This window comes from Ylistrum balloti, unplaced genomic scaffold (genome assembly GCF_031769215.1).
Source record: "Ylistrum balloti isolate Yb309-2 unplaced genomic scaffold, AGI_CSIRO_Ybal_v1 Utg370508, whole genome shotgun sequence".
Taxonomy (NCBI): Eukaryota; Metazoa; Mollusca; class Bivalvia; order Pectinida; family Pectinidae; genus Ylistrum; species Ylistrum balloti.
This window is the reverse complement of record NW_026782328.1, coordinates 114,688-138,956: the sequence shown is the minus strand read 5'-3', so window position 1 is coordinate 138,956 and position 24,269 is coordinate 114,688. Positions and strand designations below refer to the sequence as shown.

The 24,269-nt window shown below is 36.2% G+C and overlaps 1 protein-coding gene across 1 annotated transcript; it reads left to right on the top strand.

The window, feature by feature from the left end:
• The first annotated feature begins 1,148 nt into the window (after nucleotides 1–1,148).
• On the top strand, nucleotides 1,149–18,452 carry LOC132555633 (NADPH-dependent diflavin oxidoreductase 1-like). The gene is made up of 16 exons (XM_060219981.1): nucleotides 1,149–1,168; nucleotides 2,395–2,530; nucleotides 2,737–2,814; nucleotides 3,028–3,125; nucleotides 3,269–3,367; nucleotides 3,584–3,685; nucleotides 5,915–6,124; nucleotides 7,231–7,352; nucleotides 7,920–8,092; nucleotides 13,589–13,636; nucleotides 13,870–13,977; nucleotides 14,116–14,314; nucleotides 16,789–16,848; nucleotides 17,167–17,285; nucleotides 17,809–17,903; nucleotides 18,238–18,452. Exons 2-16 carry the CDS (start codon nucleotides 2,396–2,398, stop codon nucleotides 18,380–18,382), a joined length of 1,791 nt encoding a protein of 596 aa, XP_060075964.1. The 5' UTR covers nucleotides 1,149–1,168; nucleotide 2,395; the 3' UTR covers nucleotides 18,383–18,452.
• Nucleotides 18,453–24,269: the final 5,817 nt, after the last annotated feature.

Genomic DNA, 24,269 nt, shown 5'->3' with positions numbered 1-24,269 from the left:
TATTCAAAGCTTTTCGCTGAAGAAGAAATTTAGTTTAACTTAGCTGATTCTTTTTGTGAAGATCTTCCCAAATTAACACAGTTTGATAATTTTATGTGTGGGGAACTAATTACAAAGACTGAAATTGTATCGGCTTTAAAAAGCTATGAAAAAAATAAATCTCCAGGTTCAGATGGTCTTACGAAAGAATTCTATATGGCCTTTTTCGGATATTTTTTGTAGATAAATTGATGTCTTTATAAGCTGAAATATTAGGAAAGGGCGAGCTATGTTCAACTCAGAAAATGTCTTATGTTACTTTACTGTGTAAAGATCCGATTAAAGGTGACGATGCTTTTTGTCACAATACTGTTACAAAAGCCAGATGGAGATATTTTACTATGTGCTGACTGTAGACTTTCGTGATCTACAACCTTTTGTTGTAAATAATTTCTTCATACTGACTAACATATCGTATTTATAGAGTTATCTAGAAGTTCAGACGTGATTTTTGGGGAGTACAATTCTGAGCCTTTAACCACTAAGAGATTCTATTCTACACTATTATCAAATATAATGAAGTCCCTACTGGGCTAAGAGATTCTATTCTACACTATTATCAAATATAATGAAGTCCCTGCTGAGTCGATACTTTAACATTTTCGTGCTTCCATTAGTTTATCTCTGATTTTGAAATTCATTATATTGTATTTAGTAGCAGCTTCCCTTTCCTGAATTGGTTTATTCGTTGTTTAAACTACGGATATTTGACCACAGTCTCCTACTTTTGATTCCCTCATCTGTCACTTCCTCAGTAATATAATTTCCCAAATAAGAGCATATTTCATAATTTTCCAAAACCTATTCTGTGTGTATCTGTGTTTTACTGACATTTTCTGACATGTTATATCCTATATTGGAAGATTATATTCCATCTTCCCTTTTCTGAAACACATAACGCAATATTGCACTGAATAATCGTCACATCCTGACAATAAATTCTTCTTTATTCAATATAAGTCCATGGGCTTAGATGAAGATCTACATCTAAGTCCGCATCCTCGATACTCTAGGGATTACGCTTACGAGTATCCTAAATCCGTGGATACAACGGTAACTTATTCGAACGCGCCGCTGGTGTCTTCCGGTACAAGAAAGGACAGTAGTACCGTTCTGATGAAATAGAAAGGTAAACAGCAGCATGTGATCCTTTGACCAAGCTCTGAACATGTAGCTTTCTGTTGACCATTGACTCAGACCCAATGCTTTAATTTTATTCAACGACCCTGATTTCTATGACCATTGGTCGGCCGCTGTTGATTAATAAGGAAGGGAAGGAGGGGGTGGCAAGGGCACCTGTCAAAGTATCTCGTCATATGCATGTATTATCATTCCATCTCACCTGCACATCAGTTTTAACACTTTAACATCTCAAAGAACCACGAATTGTCAAGCTGAGCATGTTTGATCGCATGAGCAGATTAGCCCTTGAATGTGTAAAAGGAGGGGAACTTTGTGTAGCTTGTACATCTTCGGCTCAATTTGTACACCAGGGTTTTAATTCCTGTTGCTGTCCCCTCCCCTTCCCTCCCTTTTTTAAATATCCAACAGTGTTTTCAGTGTCAAAGTTTTCATTCCAACTTATGGAATTCATTTGACATCATCTATTTTATTTATGTTTTTCTTGCTTTTTTTCAAATTCATTTACCCAAGTTGAGTCACAACTTGAATGTGTTTTACACTTCAAATTAACATATTTGATGAATATTTTCTTAATCTATTATTTTTAGCATTTCATTTGTGTAGATTCATTAAAATTGTCCTTAAATTAAAGTATAGTTATCACACATGCCATTTTTTAAACAATAAACAAGCAAGGTATTTCTTCAGCTTAAGATTCTGGTGTCATTGGAAGCTTTAAAAAGTTATTTAAAAAAAAAGACTGCATCACACTTACATACACCAACCTCTAAATACTTTTGTATGACCATGGTATTATATCAAACAAGGGTGATAATCAAAATAAACACTATCTCTTGGAATTCTATATAACAACAAAAATTGAGTCCCGAATCTGTCCATGAACAAATTACTATAGCCTATGATAAGTAGACAAGGGTGTGATATTGTTTTTTTGTTTGTTGTTATTAGTATTAAATGAGAGATCTGAACAGTAGGATACTATTGCTTAAAAGATAAAAACAGTCAAGCTCCATCAACTTCTGCGAATCCCAGACTATGTCTTGATTTGAGGTTTGGCATATTTAGAATAATTGTACTTTAATATCATGTAACAATATACTTTAAATGGAGCCATGAAAATTTCTGATTATTTTTTACCGTCAATTGCATTAGTCCTGATAAATTTGTTTGAATTTTGTATACATTTAAGCTCAATACATGTCATTTTATTAGGATGGAGGACAGAAAACTGCTGATTTTATATGGAAGTCAGACAGGGACATCGCAAGATGTTGCTGAAAAAATATGCAGGGAGGCCAAGCGGAGACATTTTTCAACAAGAGTGATGTCCCTTGATTCATACACAGTGGTAAGTTATTGTAGTAAAGAATTGTGGAAAAAATCTTTTTTTTTCACGCTTTTCAATCATACTTGTGTCATTTTTTGCCTGGTATTTCAATCTGATACCACATAATATGTTTAAGTATTCAACATATGCACATTATGTATACATGTTTCAATGAAGAAGTTTGAAATTGGAATGAAGAGATCACACTTGGCTTCATTTCCATACAGGCAAGCCTGCTGCAGGAGGGATTAGTGATATTTGTGTGTTCCACAACAGGACAAGGGGACCCTCCAGATAATATGAAGGCAAGTGTTTGTGGACATTATGTTGATAGTGTGATAGTGATGAATGATGTTGAGAGTAACTGTTGGAAGATCTAACACAGAATTTTAACATGTTGTCCTTCGAACAGTACAGTTAATAAGTAAACAGTAATACTAAAAGGAGTTTCACTTGCCATCTCATTAATTTATCAATTTGTCACTGATTTTAACTGATTCATTTTATGTTTGTTTTAGTTGTTTTGGAGATTTATCCTGAGAAAGAATCTTCCTGCCAATTCTTTAGTCCATCTCAAGTATGCTGTATTAGGACTGGGGGATTCATCTTATCAAAAGTAAGAATGGAAAGAAAGCTTTAAACCATTTCTTCAAAACCAGTAAACATTGTGATTCATAGACTCTCTTCAAAGGAAATACCAGGTAGCCATTATAACATGGAATTTTGCATTAAAATTGTATAATTTCTTGATTTTCACAGATTCAATGTAATAGGCAAGAAACTGTTCAAACGAATCCAGCAACTTGGTGGACAGAGCCTGGTGCCTGTTGGTCTCGCCGATGATCAACATGACCTTGGGTAAGGTTAAAACGACAAGATGTTATACCTTGTATTCAGATAAAAATATAGAGAGAAAGGCAAATAAAAATATTGATCTAGCTCTGAAGTTTAACAAAGTGATCGTTTATTCACGGTTTTGTCTCTGTTATCTAACACGGGGTCTGATTCTATTCACAATAACATGCTTTATATAATGGAAACTTATTTGCGATTGATGCCTGTGTTGATTTACAGGCCAGATGCAGTTATCTACCCTTGGTTGGCATCTCTGTGGAGTCGTATTCTCAGTTTACATCCTTTCCCCCCAGGACTGGAGATAATTCCAGCCCATATAAGGTAAGACAACACACAGGTGTTCTGACTGAACTAGCTATTTTGATGTTAAAAAATTAGGAAAAATATGATCACATATACCGTATATGACTTCTTCTATCTGAAAGTGGTCATCAAATCAGACCGTAACAGATTCACTCCATATGTAATTCTGTAGGGAAACAAGCTACGTGTATGAAATCAAGAAAAAAACACCATAGTTGATCATGCGAAGAACTCCAACTTCCATCTCCTTCTAAACCTTTTTGGGTGTTAGTGGATGAAAGTTGTGAGGATTTGGCCTGCTCATGTGAGAATACACTTGTGTTATCATATGTATTATACTATTGATGGCTATCAAATACTGGTATATATGTCGATGATGAAAGTATTTTTTTTCCAATATAAGATTTTTTTAGTTTTCAATGAAAACTGCAACACACTTTCTTCCTGATAATTACTGAGTACTATTCCTTAGTACTGCTGTACTGTGTTTCAGTACAGGGTGTAATCACTATTTACTACAGTACTGGGTGTAATCACTATCTGCTACAGTACTGGGTGTAATCACTATCTACTACAGTACTAGGTGTAATCATTATCTACTACAGTACTGGGTGTATGGGTGTCTACTACAGTACAAGGTGTAATCACTATCTACTACAGTACTGGGTGTAATCACTATCTACTACAGTACTGGGTGTAATCACTATCTACTACAGTACTGGGTGTAATCACTATTTACTACAGTACTGGGTGTAATCACTATCTACTACAGTACTGGGTGTAATCACTATTTACTACAGTACTGGGTGTAATCACTATCTACTACAGTACTGGGTGTAATCACTATTTACTACAGTACTGGGTGTAATCACTATCTACTACAGTACTGGGTGTAATCACTTTTTACTACAGTACTGGGTGTAATCACTATCTACTACAGTACTAGGTGTAATCACTATCTACTACAGTATTGGTGTAATCACTATCTACAACAGTACAGGGTGTAATCACTATCTACTACAGTACTAGGTGTAATCACTATCTACTACAGTACTAGGTGTAATCACTATCTACTACAGTACTGGGTGTAATCACTATCTACTACAGTACTAGGTGTAATCATTATCTACTACAGTACTGGGTGTAATCACTATCTACTACAGTACTGAGTGTAATCACTATCTACTACAGTACTGGGTGTAATCACTATCTACAACAGTACAGGGTGTAATCACTATCTACTACAGTACTGGGTGTAATCACTATCTACAACAGTACAGGGTGTAATCACTATCTACTACAGTACTAGGTGTAATCACTATCTACAACAGTACAGGGTGTAATCACTATCTACTACAGCACTAGATAAAATCACTATCTACTACAGTACTAGATAAAATCACTATCTACTACAGTACTAGATAAAATCACTATCTACAACAGTACAGGGTGTAATCACTATCTAATACAGTACAGAGTGTAATCACTATCTACTACAGTACTAGATAAAATCACTATCTACAACAGTACAGGGTGTATTCACTATCTACTACAGTACTGGATAAAATCACTATCTACAACAGTACAGGGTGTATTCACTTTCTACTAAAGTACTGGGTGTTATCACTATCTACTACAGTTCTAGATGTAATCACTCTCTACTACAGTGCTGGGTGTAATCACTATCTACTACAGTACTAGATAAAATCACTATCTACAACAGTACAGGGTGTATTCACTATCTACTACAGTACTGGGTGTTATCACTATCTACTACAGTTCTAGATGTAATCACTCTCTACTACAGTGCTGGGTGTAATCACTATCTACTACAGTACTAGATGTAATCACTATCTACTACAGTACTAGGTGTAATCACTACTACAACAGTACAAGGTGTATCTATCTATCATTTGTGTTAGTTTGTATCTGCTGATACCCCATTTGTTTTACCTTTTGTATGTCATGTGAATACTACTTTGTTGTTACCAGTGAAGCAAAAGTCAATTCATGAAGTCTTCTGTCTATATAGTAATGATGTTGTGATGCTAATCAATTTTATTTCTACTTACATGGTCATATTAATTATTATGATTGTGAGAAACTTGTGTAACACTGACCAAGTATTTTTTGTCCCTTCAGTTTCATTTGAGCTTTGTAGAATTGACAGCATTAGAACTGTTACCTTCACTAAATTTTTCATGGATATAAAAATGATATATTCTTAATTCATGTTGTTCCAAACAGACCACCTCCAAGGTACAAGGTGATATATTCTGATGACTCCAGCAAAGTTAAAGATCTGTCTGGGTTTAGACTTGGTAGCCATGGAAACAGTGACTACAGCCAATCAAATCCATTTTATGCACGTTTGATTTCAAATGACAGAGTTACAAGTGAGGACCATTTCCAAGATGTTCGCTTGGTGAGACTGGATATTCAGGGTTCAAATATCTGGTAAGGATATATAATATTTGCAATGTATAATCATCAACTTAACTAGCTTGAGACAATTATTTCATATTTCCCACACACCCCTTAAAATGGCCTGTGTGAGAATGTTCAACTCCCACAATAAATAAAAAAAGAGAAGGTGTGATGATGCTGGCCAAAAGGTAAGGATAAGGTTAGCAAAAGGGACTTTACAAATGTATATTAAGTAATTTTGGCAGACTTCTAAAACATTACAAACACAGTAAAATTCATATAGTGTAGGACCACCTTCCTTAATGTGACTGGATAACAGGCCATCAGACGTGTGGTGACTGGATAGCAGGGCATGAGACCTGTGGTGACTGGATAGCAGGGCATCAGACCTGTGGTGGCTGAACAGCAGGGCATCAGACCTGTGGTGGCTGGATAACTGGGCATCAGACCTGTGGTGGCTGGCCAGCAGGGCATCAGACCTGGGGGTGACTGGATAACAGGGCATCAGACCTGTGGTGACTGGATAACAGGGCATCAGACCTGATGTGATTGTATAACAGGGCATCAGACCTGTGGTGACTGGATAGCAGGGCATCAGACCTGTGGTGACTGTATAGCAGGGCATCAGACCTGTGGTGATTGGATAGCAGGGCATCAGACCTGATGTGACTGGATAACAGGGCATCAGACCTGTGGTGACTTTATAACAGGGCATCAGACCTGTGGTGGCTGGATAGCAGGGCAGTAGACCTGTGATGACTGTAAAGTAGGGCGTTAGACCTGTGGTTACTTGATAACAAGGCATCAGTCCTTGATGTGACTGGATAACAGGGCATGAGACCTGATGTGACTGGATAACAGGGCATCAGACCTGATGTGACTTGATAACAGTGCATCAGACCTGATGTGACTGGATAACAGGGCATCAGACCTGTGGTGACTGGGTACTGGGATAACCAGATAAGTGATGACAAGATAATGAGGTAATCAGATTAGTGCTAACAGGATAGTGAGGTAAGCAGATTTACAGATATAGTATTTGGCTGATGGAAGTATTTACAGACATAGTGTTTGGCTGATGCTACTTCCATTTTTTTTCTGAATAAAGTTTTTCTGATTTCTGATTTATTTTTCAGTTTCTCTCCCGGATATGTGGCCTTACTGGCACCACAGAATTCTCAGGAAAGTGTAGATGAGTTTATACAACACATGAGACTTTCACCTGATACTTCATTCACTATTCAGCAAAATGATCCAAGTAAGAACTACACCTTCAAACAGTGATGTCCGCACATCTGAATTTGTGCTGCATTTGCAGTGAAATTTGGGATAAAAATCACAATGGACTCAGAAATTATCGAACTAGATATTTTCAATCCTTATTTTAAAGTTCCAGAGCTTGAAAATATTTTTGGATTCAAGCTGTGATTCAAGAAATTAAACATCTGCTAAACAAGTGTAAAATCTCTAAACTACATGAAAGTATATATTCTGTGATTTTGTAAAATGGAGATAATGAGGTGGAGCTCTAAAAGTTAAATCATTCCTCCATATTTGATGTGCAAAATCAATTTTATTGTATTTGATTTAGAAAGGCTAGGAAAACTTATCAAGATAACAAAACGCCATACTCTGTCATATGTTGACCAAAGCTAAGGAATATGAGCAGAGTTGTTGTACAGTAGGTAGAACCATTCTCCTAGCCCTCCATTATATGAAAGTAAATATTTTCTTAAGAAAGCAAATAATGAAGTGATCTTGATGTAAATAGCATAAATAGAGTGTCCAGTTCTTGTGAGAAACAATAATGTGTGTGATATTTTAGATATTGCTCTGCCCCACACCCTGCCTGATGTGTGTACAGTGGAATATCTACTTCGTCATTACTTGGATATCAACTCAGTACCTCGACGTTCATTCTTTGAACTGCTGGTCTATTTTGCTGATAATGAATTAGAAAAGGAAAAACTTGAGGAATTCTGCACAGCTGAAGGACAGGTAACTGTAGTAATACAAAGTAGAAAGGGTAATGATGATGTTACCAAGTACACGTGTGGTAGTTAGGATACCAAAATATGGTGTGGTAGTTATAGTATTACCAAGTACAAGTGTGGTAGTTAGGATACCAAATCATGGTGTGGTAGTTATAGTATTACCAAGTACAAGTGTGGTAGTTAGGATACCAAATCAACGTATGGTAGTTATAGTGTTACCAAGTACAAGTGTGGTAGTTAGGATACCAAATCATGGTGTGGTAGTTATAGTATTACCAAGTACAAGTGTGGTAGTTAGGATACCAAATCATGGTGTGGTAGTTATAGTATTACCAAGTACAAGTGTGGTAGTTAGGATACCAAATCAAGGTGTGGTAGGTATAGTATTACCAAGTACAAGTGTAGTAGTTAGGATACCAAATCAAGGTGTGGTAGGTATAGTATTACCAAGTACAAGTGTGGTAGTTAGGATACCAAATCATGGTGTGGTAGTTATAGTATTACCAAGTACAAGTGTGGTAGTTAGGATACCAAATCATGGTATGGTAGTTATAGTATTACCAAGTACAAGTGTGGTAGTTAGGATACCAAATCATGGTATGGTAGTTATAGTATTACCAAGTACAAGTGTGGTAGTTAGGATACCAAATCATGGTATGGTAGTTATAGTATTACCAAGTACAAGTGTGGTAGTTAGGATACCAAATCATGGTATGGTAGTTATAGTATTACCAAGTACAAGTGTGGTAGTTAGGATACCAAATCATGGTGTGGTAGTTATAGTATTACCAAGTACAAGTGTGGTAGTTAGGATACCAAATCATGGTTTGTTAGTTAAAGTATTACCAAGTACAAGTGTGGTAGTTAGGATATCAAATCATGGTGTGGTAGTTATAGTATTACCAAGTACAAGTGTGGTAGTTAGGATACCAAATCATGGTATGGTAGTTATAGTCTTACCAAGTAAAAGTGTGGTAGTTAGGATACCAAATCATGGTATGGTAGTTATAGTATTACCAAGTACAAGTGTGGTAGTTAGGATACCAAATCAACGTATGGTAGTTATAGTGTTACCAAGTACAAGTGTGGTAGTTAGGATACCAAATCAAGGTGTGGTAGGTATAGTGTTACCAAGTACAAGTGTGGTAGTTAGGATACCAAATCAAGGTGTGGTAGGTATAGTGTTACCAAGTACAAGTGTGGTAGTTAGGATACCAAATCATGGTATGGTAGTTATAGTATTACCAAGTACAAGTGTGGTAGTTAGGATACCAAATCATGGTATGGTAGTTATAGTGTTACCAAGTACAAATGTGGTAGTTAGGATACCAAATCATGGTATGGTAGTTATAGTGTTACCAAGTACAAATGTGGTAGTTAGGATACCAAATCATGGTATGGTAGTTATAGTGTTACCAAGTACAAATGTGGTAGTTAGGATACCAAATCATGGTATGGTAGTTATAGTGTTACCAAGTACAAGTGTGGTAGTTAGGATACCAAATCATGGTATGGTAGTTATAGTATTACCAAGTACAAGTGTGGTAGTTAGGATACCAAATCAACGTATGGTAGTTATAGTGTTACCAAGTACAAGTGTGGTAGTTAGGATACCAAATCATGGTATGGTAGTTATAGTGTTACCAAGTACAAATGTGGTAGTTAGGATACCAAATCATGGTATGGTAGTTATAGTGTTACCAAGTACAAATGTGGTAGTTAGGATACTAAATCATGGTATGGTAGTTATAGTATTACCAAGTACAAGTGTGGTAGTTAGGATACCAAATCCACGTATGGTAGTTATAGTGTTACCAAGTACAAGTGTGGTAGTTAGGATACCAAATCATGGTATGGTAGTTATAGTATTACCAAGTACAAGTGTGGTAGTTAGGATACCAAATCATGGTATGGTAGTTATAGTGTTACCAAGTACAAATGTGGTAGTTAGGATACCAAATCATGGTATGGTAGTTATAGTGTTACCAAGTACAAATGTGGTAGTTAGGATACCAAATCAAGGTGTGGTAGGTATAGTATTACCAAGTACAAGTGTGGTAGTTAGGATACCAAATCAAGGTGTGGTAGGTATAGTATTACCAAGTACAAGTGTGGTAGTTAGGATACCAAATTATTCTATGGTAAATATGACCAAGTACAAGTGTGGTAGTTAGGATACCAAATTCATACACATGAATATGGTTTAAATAGTGTTACCAAGTACAAAATAGGATGTGGTAGTTATGATATTCTATTCATATGGTATGGTAGTTATATTTGAAATATGACTTCAGTACTTACCAAGTACAAAATGTGGTAGTTAGGATACCAATTCATTTTGAAATATATTCAGTACACATGTAAATATGAATTACTACTTGAAATATGTTCAGTACACATGTACCAGTATATAAATTTTTCTATTTGAAATGACTTCAGTGCACATGTACCAGTATATGAATTTTTCTATTTGAAATATGACTTCAGTACACATGTACCAGTATATGAATTATTCTACTTGAAATATGACTTCGGTACACATGTACCAGTACATGAATTATTCTACTTGAAATATGACTTCGGTACACATGTACCAGTACATGAATTATTCTATTTGAAATAGGACTTCAGTACACATGTACCAGTATATGAATTATTCTACTTGAAATATGACTTCAGTACACATGTACCAGTATATGAATTATTCTACTTGAAATATGACTTCAGTACATATGTACCAGTATATGAATTATTCTATTTGAAATAAATATGACTTCAGTACACATGTACCAGTATATGAATTATTCTATTTGAAATATGACTTCAGTACACATGTACCAGTATATGAATTATTCTATTTGAAATATGACTTCAGTACATATGTACCAGTATATGAATTATTCTATTTGAAATATGACTTCAGTACATATGTACCAGTATATGAATTATTCTATTTGAAATATGACTTCAGTACACATGTACCAGTATATGAATTATTCTATTTGAAATATGACTTCAGTACACATGTACCAGTATATGAATTATTCTATTTGAAATATGACTTCAGTACACATGTACCAGTATATGAATTATTCTATTTGAAATATGACTTCAGTACATATGTACCAGTATATGAATTATTCTATTTGAAATATGACTTCAGTACACATGTACCAGTACATGAATTATTCTATTTGAAATAGGACTTCAGTACACATGTACCAGTATATGAATTTTTCTACTTGAAATATGACTTCAGTACACATGTACCAGTATATGAATTTTTCTATTTGAAATATGACTTCAGTACATATGTACCAGTATATGAATTATTCTATTTGAAATATGACTTCAGTACATATGTACCAGTATATGAATTATTCTATTTGAAATATGACTTCAGTACACATGTACCAGTATATGAATTATTCTATTTGAAATATGACTTCAGTACACATGTACCAGTATATGAATTATTCTATTTGAAATATGACTTCAGTACACATGTACCAGTATATGAATTATTCTATTTGAAATATGACTTCAGTACATATGTACCAGTATATGAATTATTCTATTTGAAATATGACTTCAGTACACATGTACCAGTATATGAATTATTCTATTTGAAATATGACTTCAGTACACATGTACCAGTATATGAATTATTCTATTTGAAATATGACTTCAGTACATATGTACCAGTATATGAATTATTCTATTTGAAATATGACTTCAGTACATATGTACCAGTATATGAATTATTCTATTTGAAATATGACTTCAGTACATATGTACCAGTATATGAATTATTCTATTTGAAATATGACTTCAGTACACATGTACCAGTATATGAATTATTCTATTTGAAATAGGACTTCAGTACATATGTACCAGTATATGAATTATTCTATTTGAAATAGGACTTCAGTACACATGTACCAGTATATGAATGATTCTATTTGAAATATGACTTCAGTACATATGTACCAGTATATGAATTATTCTATTTGAAATATGACTTCAGTACATATGTACCAGTATATGAATTATTCTATTTGAAATATGACTTCAGTACACATGTACCAGTATATGAATTATTCTATTTGAAATATGACTTCAGTACACATGTACCAGTATATGAATTATTCTACTTGAAATATGACTTCAGTACACATGTACCAGTATATGAATTTTTCTATTTGAAATATGACTTCGGTACATATGTACCAGTGTATGAATTTTTCTATTTGAAATATGACTTCGGTACATATGTACCAGTATATAAATTTTTCTATTTGAAATGACTTCAGTGCACATGTACCAGTATATGAATTTTTCTATTTGAAATATGACTTCAGTACACATGTACCAGTATATGAATTATTCTACTTGAAATATGACTTCAGTACATATGTACCAGTATATGAATTATTCTATTTTAAATATGACTTCAGTACACATGTACCAGTATATGAATTATTCTACTTGAAATATGACTTCAGTACACATGTACCAGTATATGAATTATTCTATTTGAAATATGACTTCAGTACACATGTACCAGTATATGAATTATTCTATTTGAAATATGACTTCAGTACATATGTACCAGTATATGAATTATTCTATTTGAAATATGACTTCAGTACACATGTACCAGTATATGAATTATTCTATTTGAAATATGACTTCAGTACACATGTACCAGTATATGAATTATTCTATTTGAAATAGGACTTCAGTACACATGTACCAGTATATGAATTATTCTATTTGAAATATGACTTCAGTACATATGTACCAGTATATGAATTATTCTATTTGAAATATGACTTCAGTACACATGTACCAGTATATGAATTATTCTATTTGAAATATGACTTCAGTACACATGTACCAGTATATGAATTATTCTATTTGAAATATGACTTCAGTACATATGTACCAGTATATGAATTATTCTATTTGAAATATGACTTCAGTACATATGTACCAGTATATGAATTATTCTATTTGAAATATGACTTCAGTACACATGTACCAGTATATGAATTATTCTATTTGAAATATGACTTCAGTACACTTGTACCAGTATATGAATTATTCTATTTGAAATATGACTTCAGTACACTTGTACCAGTATATGAATTATTCTATTTGAAATATGACTTCAGTACACATGTACCAGTATATGAATTATTCTATTTGAAATATGACTTCAGTACATATGTACCAGTATATGAATTATTCTATTTGAAATATGACTTCAGTACACATGTACCAGTATATGAATTATTCTATTTGAAATATGACTTCAGTACACTTGTACCAATATGAATTATTCTATTTGAAATATGACTTCAGTACACTTGTACCAGTATATGAATTATTCTATTTGAAATATGACTTCAGTACACATGTACCAGTATATGAATTATTCTATTTGAAATAGGACTTCAGTACACCTGTACCAGTACATGAATTGGTCTCGTTTCAGGAAGAACTGTATAGTTACTGTAACCGTGTGAGGAGGACAATATTGGAGGTAAATCACTCATATAGTTACACTGAATTAACAAAACACTTCAATGGTAACAGAAAATTATATAAGCCTACAAACCAATACAGTCATACCTTAGATAATTATATGGTAGGACAACCAAAACCCAAATACATGTTATGTGCAGTATTTGTGAAACCTTTCTAAAATCTAACTGCCTGTAAGAACACTCTGCCTATTTGATATCTATATTGAAACCTTGATGTGTTGTTGAACAGGTGCTGCAGGATTTCCCCCACACCAGTGCAAACATTCCATTTGAGTATCTGTTTGATGTGATTCCACAGCTACAACCAAGAACATTTTCTATAGCATCATCCCTGCAGGTAAGGGCATTTCATGAAAAAAACATTTATATTGGTATTTGGCATTCTGGGTTACTTGGTAAATGTTATTGAAAGCTGTTACAATCATGGGTTCATGTTAAAAAGCATATAAAAATGTTATCAATTGCATCTCTAAAGGCACATCCTGGAGAGATCCAGATTTTACTGGCTGTCGTTCAGTATCGAACCAAGCTTTTCCGTCCCCGAAAAGGTGTCTGTTCAACCTGGTTAGCCAGTTTAGACCCCACTAAGGATGTTCATGTACCTGTGTGGGTCAAACCAGGCACCATCACGTTTCCTAAGGACCCTGCGACACCTGTAATTATGGTGGGACCAGGTAAGAATTTCTGTAAATTTGAGTTCCATTTTTCCATTGTCTTGTCCAGGGTCTATCTCCTACACTTCCTGTCACAGAGACTTAATACATGTGGTATGGGTTCACCTTGGTGAGATGGGGTGTTATGATATACAATATCAAAAGTAGGTCACTCTGACCTACAGCTTGACCTATCACCTACCATGATCATGTGATATCTGTCTGTTACTCTACTAGTTGCTGGAACTTACACTTGTGGTAGAGTTTTACATGTCGAGGTGGTGGTAGGTTTTTACGTGTCCAGGTGGTGGTAGGGTTTTACATGTCGAGGTGGTGGTAGGGTTTTACATGTAGAGGTGGTGGTAGGGTTTTACATGTCGAGGTGGTGGTAGGGTTTTACATGTAGAGGTGGTGGTAGGGTTTTACATGTCGAGGTGGTGGTAGGGTTTTACGTGTCGAGGTGGTGGTAGGGTTTTACGTGTCGAGGTGGTGGTAGGGTTTCACATGTCGAGGTGATGGTAGGGTTTTACATGTCGGGGTGGTGGTAGGGTTTTACATGTCGGGGTGGTGGTAGGGTTTTACATGTTGAGATGGTGGTAGGTTTTTACATGTCGGGGTGGTGGTAGTGTTTTACATGCCAAGGTGGTGGTAGGGTTTTACATGTCGGGGTGGTGGTAGGGTTTTACATGTCGAGGTGGTGGTAGGTTTTTACATGTCGGGGTGGTGGTAGGGTTTTACATGTCGGGGGGTGGTAGGTTTTAGGGTTTTACGTGTCGGGTGGTGGTAGGGTTTTACGTGTCGTGGTGGTGGTAGGGTTTTACGTGTCGCGGTGGTGGTAGGGTTTCACATGTCGAGGTGTTGGTAGGGTTTTACATGTCGGGGTGGTGGTAGGGTTTTACATGTCAAGGTGGTGGTAGGGTTTTACATGTCGAGGGTTTTACATGTCGTGGTAGGGTTTTACATGTCGAGGTGGTGGTAGGGTTTTACATGTCGAGGTGGTGGTAGGGGTTAGGGTTTTACGTGTCGAGGTGGTGGTAGGGTTTTACGTGTCGAGGTGGTGGTAGGGTTTTACGTGTCGAGGTGGTGGTAGGGTTTTACGTGTCGAGGTGGTGGTAGGGTTTTACGTGTCGAGGTGGTGGTAGGGTTTTACATGTCGAGGTGGTGGTAGGGTTTTACATGTCGAGGTGGTGGTAGGGTTTTACATGTCGAGATGGTGGTAGGGTTTTACATGTCGAGATGGTGGTAGGGTTTTACATGTCGAGGTGGTGGTAGGGTTTTACATGTCGAGATGGTGGTAGGGTTTTACATGTCGAGGTGGTGGTAGGGTTTTACATGTCGGGGTGGTGGTAGGGTTTTACATGTCGGGGTGGTGGTAGGGTTTTACGTGTCGAGGTGGTGGTAGGGTTTTACATGTCGAGGTGGTGGTAGGGTTTTACATGTCGAGGTGGTGGTAGGGTTTTACATGTCGGGGTGGTGGTAGGTTTTTACATGTCAAGGTGGTGGTAGGGTTTTACGTGTCGGGGTGGTGGTAGGGTTTTACGTGTCGAGGTGGTGGTAGGGTTTTACATGCCAAGGTGGTGGTAGGGTTTTACATGTTGAGATGGTGGTAGGGTTTTACATGTGGAGATGGTGGTAGGGTTTTACATGTCGAGGTGATGGTAGGGTTTTACATGTCGAGATGGTGGTAGGGTTTTACGTGTCGAGGTGGTGGTAGGGTTTTACGTGTCGAGGTGGTGGTAGGGTTTTACGTGTCGAGGTGGTGGTAGGGTTTTACGTGTCGAGGTGGTGGTAGGGTTTTACGTGTCGGGGTGGTGGTAGGGTTTTACGTGTCGAGGTGGTGGTAGGGTTTTACGTGTCGAGGTGGTGGTAGGGTTTTACGTGTCGAGGTGGTGGTAGGGTTTTACGTGTCGAGGTGGTGGTAGGGTTTTACGTGTCGGGGTGGTGGTAGGGTTTTACGTGTCGGGGTGGTGGTAGGGTTTTACGTGTCGAGGTGGTGGTAGGGTTTTACGTGTCGGGGTGGTGGTAGGGTTTTACGTGTCGGGGTGGTGGTAGGGTTTTACGTGTCAGGGTGGTGTGTTGGTAGGGGACTGTAATTCACTGAATAATCTTGTTAATGTTATTTTGCCACTAGTGCAGTGTGTTAAACATGGCCTTAACCCTTCTATGGCTACCTTGTATATAATTCAGAAAGATACAGGAAGACTTTACTACCCTGTAGTCTACAGTGGGATTTTGATATCATTCCTGAATAGAACAAATTATAATGTGCCTTAGTATACTTATGCATTATGCAAAAGTCTCTTTCAATCCAGACAAAATCCACAGATTCCATCCACAAATTAAATTTTTTGATAATAAGGAAATTTTACTAACGGACATATGGTATAAACTGAAGTAGGAATTTGTCCAAACTCTCATAGGATAAGAATCAGAAACAAGATGTTAAATGTAAAATTGTATTAAAAAGGAAAAACATTGATTATTGTTGATTTCAGGGACAGGATGTGCCCCTTTCAGAAGTTTCATCCAAGAAAGAAGTAGTAAGCAAATTGGAGGTAGGACAGCACCAGCACAACTTACATACTTTGGATCTATGCTAAATAAGTCATGTTTTTTCCCAATATTTAGAAAGATCTGTTTAGTAAGCATACTTGCACATCTTTTCTATATGGAAGCAGGCACTTAAAAACATAAAGCTTTGTTTAATTTCATAATTTCTGGGGGGTGTTTTTAACATGTGCACTTTGTATGCTGGTGATAACCGATACTATGATAATGATAGTATTTTAACCGTTAGATAAGTGAGGATGTAGCTTGTGGACAGAGGGCTTAGTAACTCACCTAGGTAAACTATCTTGACTGTGTTATTGCAGGTAATACCTTGTACTTTGGCTGTCGTAATAAAAAGAAGGACTTCTTCTGTGAGACTGAATGGACATTATTGATGGAAAGAGGTCTCCTTACCCTGTACACTGCCTTCTCAAGAGATCAGGTCAGTAAAACTACAGGCCAGTAACGTGGTCACATAAGTCAGTGATACAGGTCCACTCTATAAGACCATTTCACCACATCATTCCTGACTATATTCCCAAGTTCTATCCGATACCTTATCTTTAAAAAAAGGACATAAATCATTGCTACATATCTTCTTCCTACAGGCACTTGTTAGAATTTTTAACAATATTTCACTATTGAAACACCATATTTATATTGTCACCAGCATTATCATTTCAATTAAAGTTGGCATGTGGTATAAATATAAACCTGAGGAGTAGATAGGTTTTATTAGAATGCAGGGAAAACCATATGGCTGCCTTTGGTACAAAATCAGTCATTAAAAGATCAGCAATAATTTTAAAACAAAGAGACATTGGGAATCTATCGTTTTACCAGAACATTGTGACGGCTTGCAACTATGTTTGTCTCCACAATGATGTTAGAGTGTCTAACATTTTAAATAACTTGTGAAGGAAGTTGTACTCTTTGCTTGATTTAATTTATATTTTCTGTTTCAGGAGGACAAGGTGTATGTCCAGCACCGTATCCAGGAGAATGGCGAGACCCTGTGGAACCTTCTAGACAAACACAATGCTTACTTCTACATAGCAGGGTACATCCTCAGTATCTTTGTCGTGATATTCCAAACTTTTATAAAGATTGTTTTGAAATGCAATTTCCAAGAGCATTTTGTTCAGAATTTCATTTTGCTACAAAAAGTTTTGAGAGAAAATTAAGAGCAACACAAAACACTCTAGACAATAATAATTTTCTCTACTTAATAAAATTTTAGATATGAACTTCAATTCAATGTATAATATTTTAATATTTCTTTTGAAGCGTGTGATTTTAAAGGTAAATGAAGTTGGGTTGTGTGATACTCGAAACATAAAAGCAAAAAAAGTGAGAATGAAAAAAAGCTTGTTGACATCCTGTTTTGTTTGTAGAAATGCAAAACGTATGCCAGATGACGTGAGAGATGCCTTGAAGGATGCTATACAGAAATATGGAAACAGAACAGTGGAGGAGGCAGATAAATACCTTCTCCAACTCGACCAGAAGAAACGATACCAAGCAGAAACATGGTCTTGATGTTACAGTAAATTAGCAGATTTTAATTGTATGAAAGCTGAAATTTTGAAATAAATGCATATGTAACTCATTTTCGGCGTTCCTTTAGTCTAACAGTTCATTTATTTGCTGATCAATTTCACACAAAAATAATTATCATTACTTTGTTGTCTCCTCTTTAATCAGTCATATCAACTGCCGTGTATTTCTGTTGTAGACTGTCATACACTGTGCTACCACAATTAATAAATATTAAAATATTTGACTTCCATTATCAGGAACTAGTTGAAATACTTCAAAACATGGAAATTTATGTAGAAAATACAGAAGTCATAAGTTAAATTAGCCGACATATCCATCCTATGTATGGTATTTGAGAGACAGGTGGAAATGGCCCACCCTCCACCCTGGACCCTTACAACAATTGGGAAACAATTGGCCTGATTGGAAGCGCATAAGGGATCTTATTGTGAGAGGAAACGTGAGTACCTTGGGAAAACTGATATGGCCAGGCAGGTGACCCCATACCTTTTCATGTCTAGTAAGAAAATTGAACCCCAGATGTCAAGGTGAGGAGGGGTGTGTAACTACTGTGCCACTCAACCATCCAAGCTGAGACTTATCTTACACAGGAAGTGACTGGCAATTTCATTCTTCAATTACATATCTACAAATTGCTGCATCCACAGGGGGTGGGGGGAATGGAAGTTAGGTAGAAGTTTTAGTCACTTGGTACTCATGTAAGTTTACTGTTAAATATTGGCTACACACTGCGGAAATGACCTCGACAAAATCAAAATCTATAGGCGATAAGATACAGACCGAAGTATAGTACAATACTATTATCAACCTTTGTATATCAGTCAGTAACGCCTTCCTTGAACTTGGGCAACAGACAGATATAAAGAAATTGATAAAGCTTCGGAATGATGTGATTTATGATTGTATCAAACTTGTCTGACACGATCTTTACAGATGGGGATCAGAATTATACTTCGCAAATCCTTAACCCCAAAGAGAATGAGTAACATCAATTACAGGAAGTCACAATAATAGAGATCCACTTTGGTCACCGTTAAGGTCCCTACATTTTTTCTCATGTTTGTTTAATCTGAGCGTTTTCCTCATCAAATGTACTTCCTTAAGTCAATTTCAAATGCATACAGTTTGTTTTCATTATTTCTATAAAATAATTCATTAATTCAACAATGTCGCTCAAAAAGACTTTATATAAATGTATTGGATGGAAAAGCAAGCATCACTCCATTGTAGACTTTGTGATTAGAAAGGAATTCTGAAAATTATTTGGGGGTGATAACACTAGTAGACATCAGGGAATTCAGTCACAACACCTGGTACCAGAGCATTGGGTTAACAACATCAGTGGGTCTTCATCATCATAATCGGTGCATCTTTGGAGGTTATTGAACAGTCGGAAACAAAGGATGTATGGTCAACCTGAAGATAGAACTACCTGGTGTGGAAACATCAACATGCTTTCCACTCATGATGATCAGATGTGCTTTATTCAGACTGGATGCCCCAACACCCCACCAAAGCTAGCACCTTCAATTAAATTTCAAAGTATACTTCTAGAGTGAAAACTCTTATGTGGATATGTGCATACAATAATTTAAGAATCTGACAGATAGAAGATAGTAAATCTATGAAATAAGTCCCCTGTACAACATGCACATATGTATATACAGTAAAACATTTCAAACAAACCAGCATTATATCATAGGTGTTAGCAGTCTAGAAGCTATACATTTGATAATTACTGAAAAGTGAACATCTCTAGACAAGGTAAAGATAATGAGATAAACAATAGGAAACAAATTATAGACATACAATATTCAATTAAAGTGCTGTTGATGAGAACACAATGTGGCATACCAAGTTTCAAGGAAAATAGTTAAAGACTGAGGGTGGGGATATCAGGATAAGATAAAAAAAAGAACAAATGTCAACAATTCCTTCACAAATTGTTGAATCAATTGAACTGCTGTAAAGAAAAAAACACAGTTTTATGTATTCAGTATACGACCTTCTTAGTCAGAAGGAAATAAATAATAAAGTGAGAGAGATTTAAGAGAGAAAAAAATTCATAGAAAACGTCAAAACTTCGACAAGGTAGCCAGGGAGGCCATTTTGCAACATGATTGCACAATCATGGTTTTCCTGTACAACACCTATTTCAAACTTCTCAAATTTCACCCATGCAATTGAGCTCCAACTTGTCTGAAATAATCATGAGGTGGTCCTGACCAAGTGTTGTTTCTTTTCATATCGGTCTGAAATCTAAGATGGCTGACATGGCGGCATCTTGAAAAACGCATTTGCAGAAACTGATATAGTGAACTGTTATTTGATATAATTTTTTAAATAACATGATACAGGTCAAGTTCTTACTTGATGAAGGCCCAACAATTTTTTTCGGGAGTCATGCCCATATTTACTTTGGGAATCTTAATGAAATCTTTCACAAATGGTATGACCTAAATTTGAGAATCTCCAGTGAAAATTTTATGAAATTTTCACATAAACAATATAACTTTAATAAAACATGTATCTGCCTTGTATTAATCATTCTACTGTTGGCCACAACGGGGATACATCTACTTCTGTGGAATTCTTCTTTGGTACAATCTTTTGTAATTATGGCCACCTGATCATAAGATTATGAAAGGATAAAAAAGTATCATTACAGATCTAGAGCTCTACAGGGTCTAATGGAACCTTTTGGCATTAAATGTTGACATGATTTCATGGAGGAGACTTTTTCAGTTTAAGACTAATTTCTTGATAGTCTTTCAAATTGAACCACTACGCACTGATGTAAAAACAACTCAATTCTATCAAATTTTAATTTAAATATGTACTACATAACAATTTGACAGCATTTGTAACAATATTGTAATTATGAAGTAAAATTTTAAAATTCACAAGCTAGAAGAAGTTCAACGACACCTGTTTAAAATGTTTTTTCAAGATGGCGGCCATCTTGGATTTCAGACATACCCGAAAAATAACAACACTTAGTCAGGACCATATCAGGATCATTTCATGCAAGTTCGAGCTCAATCCCTCTGATAGAACTTTAGAAGACGTTTGAAATGTCAAAAGTTTACGCACGGCGGACGATAACGGACGAAGCACGATGGCTATAGGTCATTATGACCCTTCGGATGAGATGACCTAAAAACAAATCTGAAGATTTTCTCTTGGATATATTCATAATTCAGTTTTAGCACCTGTCGTGTTTTCGGAACTTTGGATATATTCATAATTCAGTTTTAGCACCTGTCGTGTTTTCGGAACTTTTCGAACATGTTATTGATACGACTAGTACCTAGTGGATACTGGTTTATAAATATATATGATTCATTTATGGATATTTATATATATCTAATGACTTGTAGATATAAGAAAGTCAAGGGTAATTGTGAATATCTATACATGATTCTTTGATACATGTAAATCCCTTGTTGATAGTCACAAATAAATCCCGTCGACAAATTTCTCTACTTTTACTACATAAAGATGCTCTTTAGTTCTCATTCTTTTAAGTACGTAAAAGTGGACCTGAAAGGAGTGGTATTATAATATATATGCGGCATGGTACTTTTTTCAATTTAGAACTTGAAATAGCGACTGCAAGTTACTTTTCCAGTCAGTCTCAGAACTAAACATGGATAAGAAGGCATCATCGGAAACATAGCCTATGGAATTTTGTTAGATAATTTGTCGAAATCCGAGATAAATATGTGTTCTTTTGTACCCAAAACATTGAACAATAGCAATAAAGGAAACCCGACAGATACGCGTTTGTGACAAGGCTTTCTCCGTATACTCCAAGGTATGGTGGTAAAAAGCTTCTTCAGTCCAAATCCATCAAGCGATTTTTATCTTATCGATGTTGCGGTCTTAAAATTGCATTTGTCTGCAGAGGAAAAATTATATGAAGATAATGGATCTCAAGAGCTCTTCGCAAGAAACAGCTATAGGAGATTTTGAAGGATGTCACAGGCGGACGACTGACTTCCAGGCGCGTAACTGCCTTTACGCAAATATGCTGCTGCTGATTTCTTTCCGAAGGAGGGGGGATGGCGGAGGGTGGGGGAGGATGGGGCTTGATCTTCATCCCCTCCAAACAAACTCAGCCACTGGACCCTGCTGGAACTCCTGGTCAATCTCTACCATACATAGGACTTCACTTCTTCGCATACATCTACATGCAAAACAAAGTACGGGAAAACATGTAGAATCGAAGAGTTGAGAACTACAAGGGGGATAGAAATATTTTTCAGATTTGCGCTCCTCTAACCCGGAATCCTGCATCCGCTCAGAAAAAAAAGCTATAACAGTAAATTATCATCACGATTGCACAGCCCCTCCACAAATATGATCATAAGTTCCGATGGCATTTGTGTCAATCGAAGAAAATATCCCTAAACGAATCAACTTTAACCCTGATTGATATTTATTATGCATTGAAATCCAGAAAATATGCTCAGTGTAACGACTATTAAACATAAAACGATCACCACACGGTGTATATAAACTCCCCGACATAAAACCATCACCACACGGTGTATATAAACTCCCCGACATAAAACCATCACCACACGGTGTATATAAACTCCGACATAAAACCATCACCACACGGTGTATATACACTCCCCGACATAAAACCATCACCACACGGTGTATATAAACTCCCCGACATAAAACCATCACCACACGGTGTATATAAACTCCCCGACATAAAACCATCACCACACGGTGTATATACACTCCCCGACATAAAACCATCACCACACGGTGTATATAAACTGCCCGACATAAAACGGTCACCACACAGTGTATATAAACTCCGACATAAAACCATCACCACACGGTGTATATACACTCCCCGACATAAAATGATCACCACAATGTGTATATAAACTCCCTGACATAAAACGATCACCACATGGTGTATATAAACTCCTCGACAAGAATTTTTTATTGTCAATTATGATATAGACAAATACCGTGAATTCAGTTGATGCACAGAAAATATTGATCATCGCTATCATTCCAGAAAAAAGTTCATGCATATCCTTTATGTGAGTTTTGGAAGTTTCATTTCGATCGTTGTAAACTCCTTGAGATAATCTTAATAAACCTGCCATGTTTACATTGTACCTGTTATTCGGATAAGACAAAAGACAGGTATCTAAAGCAATGAAATATTTCAATCGTGATATTGGGGATTGACCATCACAATATGAAAATGGTTGGGAGCAACGTTCATATTTTACGTGACAGTTGAGAATGTGTGGAATGTCCAATGACAAATGCACGTGCATTTCACGCATGGCTTACTTCCGGTGAAGACGTTGCAGTTGAGAGGGAGTAGGGTGAAGAAAGAAGACCATGGAGTTTGCAAGGGTGTACCATAGCTGTGCCCTGTGTCTGGTGTTCGTTACACTGGAGATATCTGTAGTATCGGTGTCCGGCAATCAAAACGGTAGTGTGTTTTAGATCGAAATTGGCACAATTGGCTGATCTTATTGACGTAATATCCAGTAGAAGTATTACACAATTTCCACGCGTACGCCAAGTTAAATTGTATAATTATTTGTGCCAGTATGAAACCAACTGTTGTATAAGAAAATCCCATGTCTTTATATTTTATTGCTCTAGGTAATGATTATCAGTTTTGTTTTCATCAGTGAACTTGCCATAATTTCAGTTCCAACTCTAAACTTCTTGACGCAGATAATAAACCTCATGGTAAGCTAGCTATTTCCCGAAATAAATTGTCACGCACGATGTATAATTGTTTAATTTCCCTGGTCAGTTAAAAGTCTCAATGTGATTGTGAAATCATCAGATTGTAGTGGAGCCCTGACAATCATAG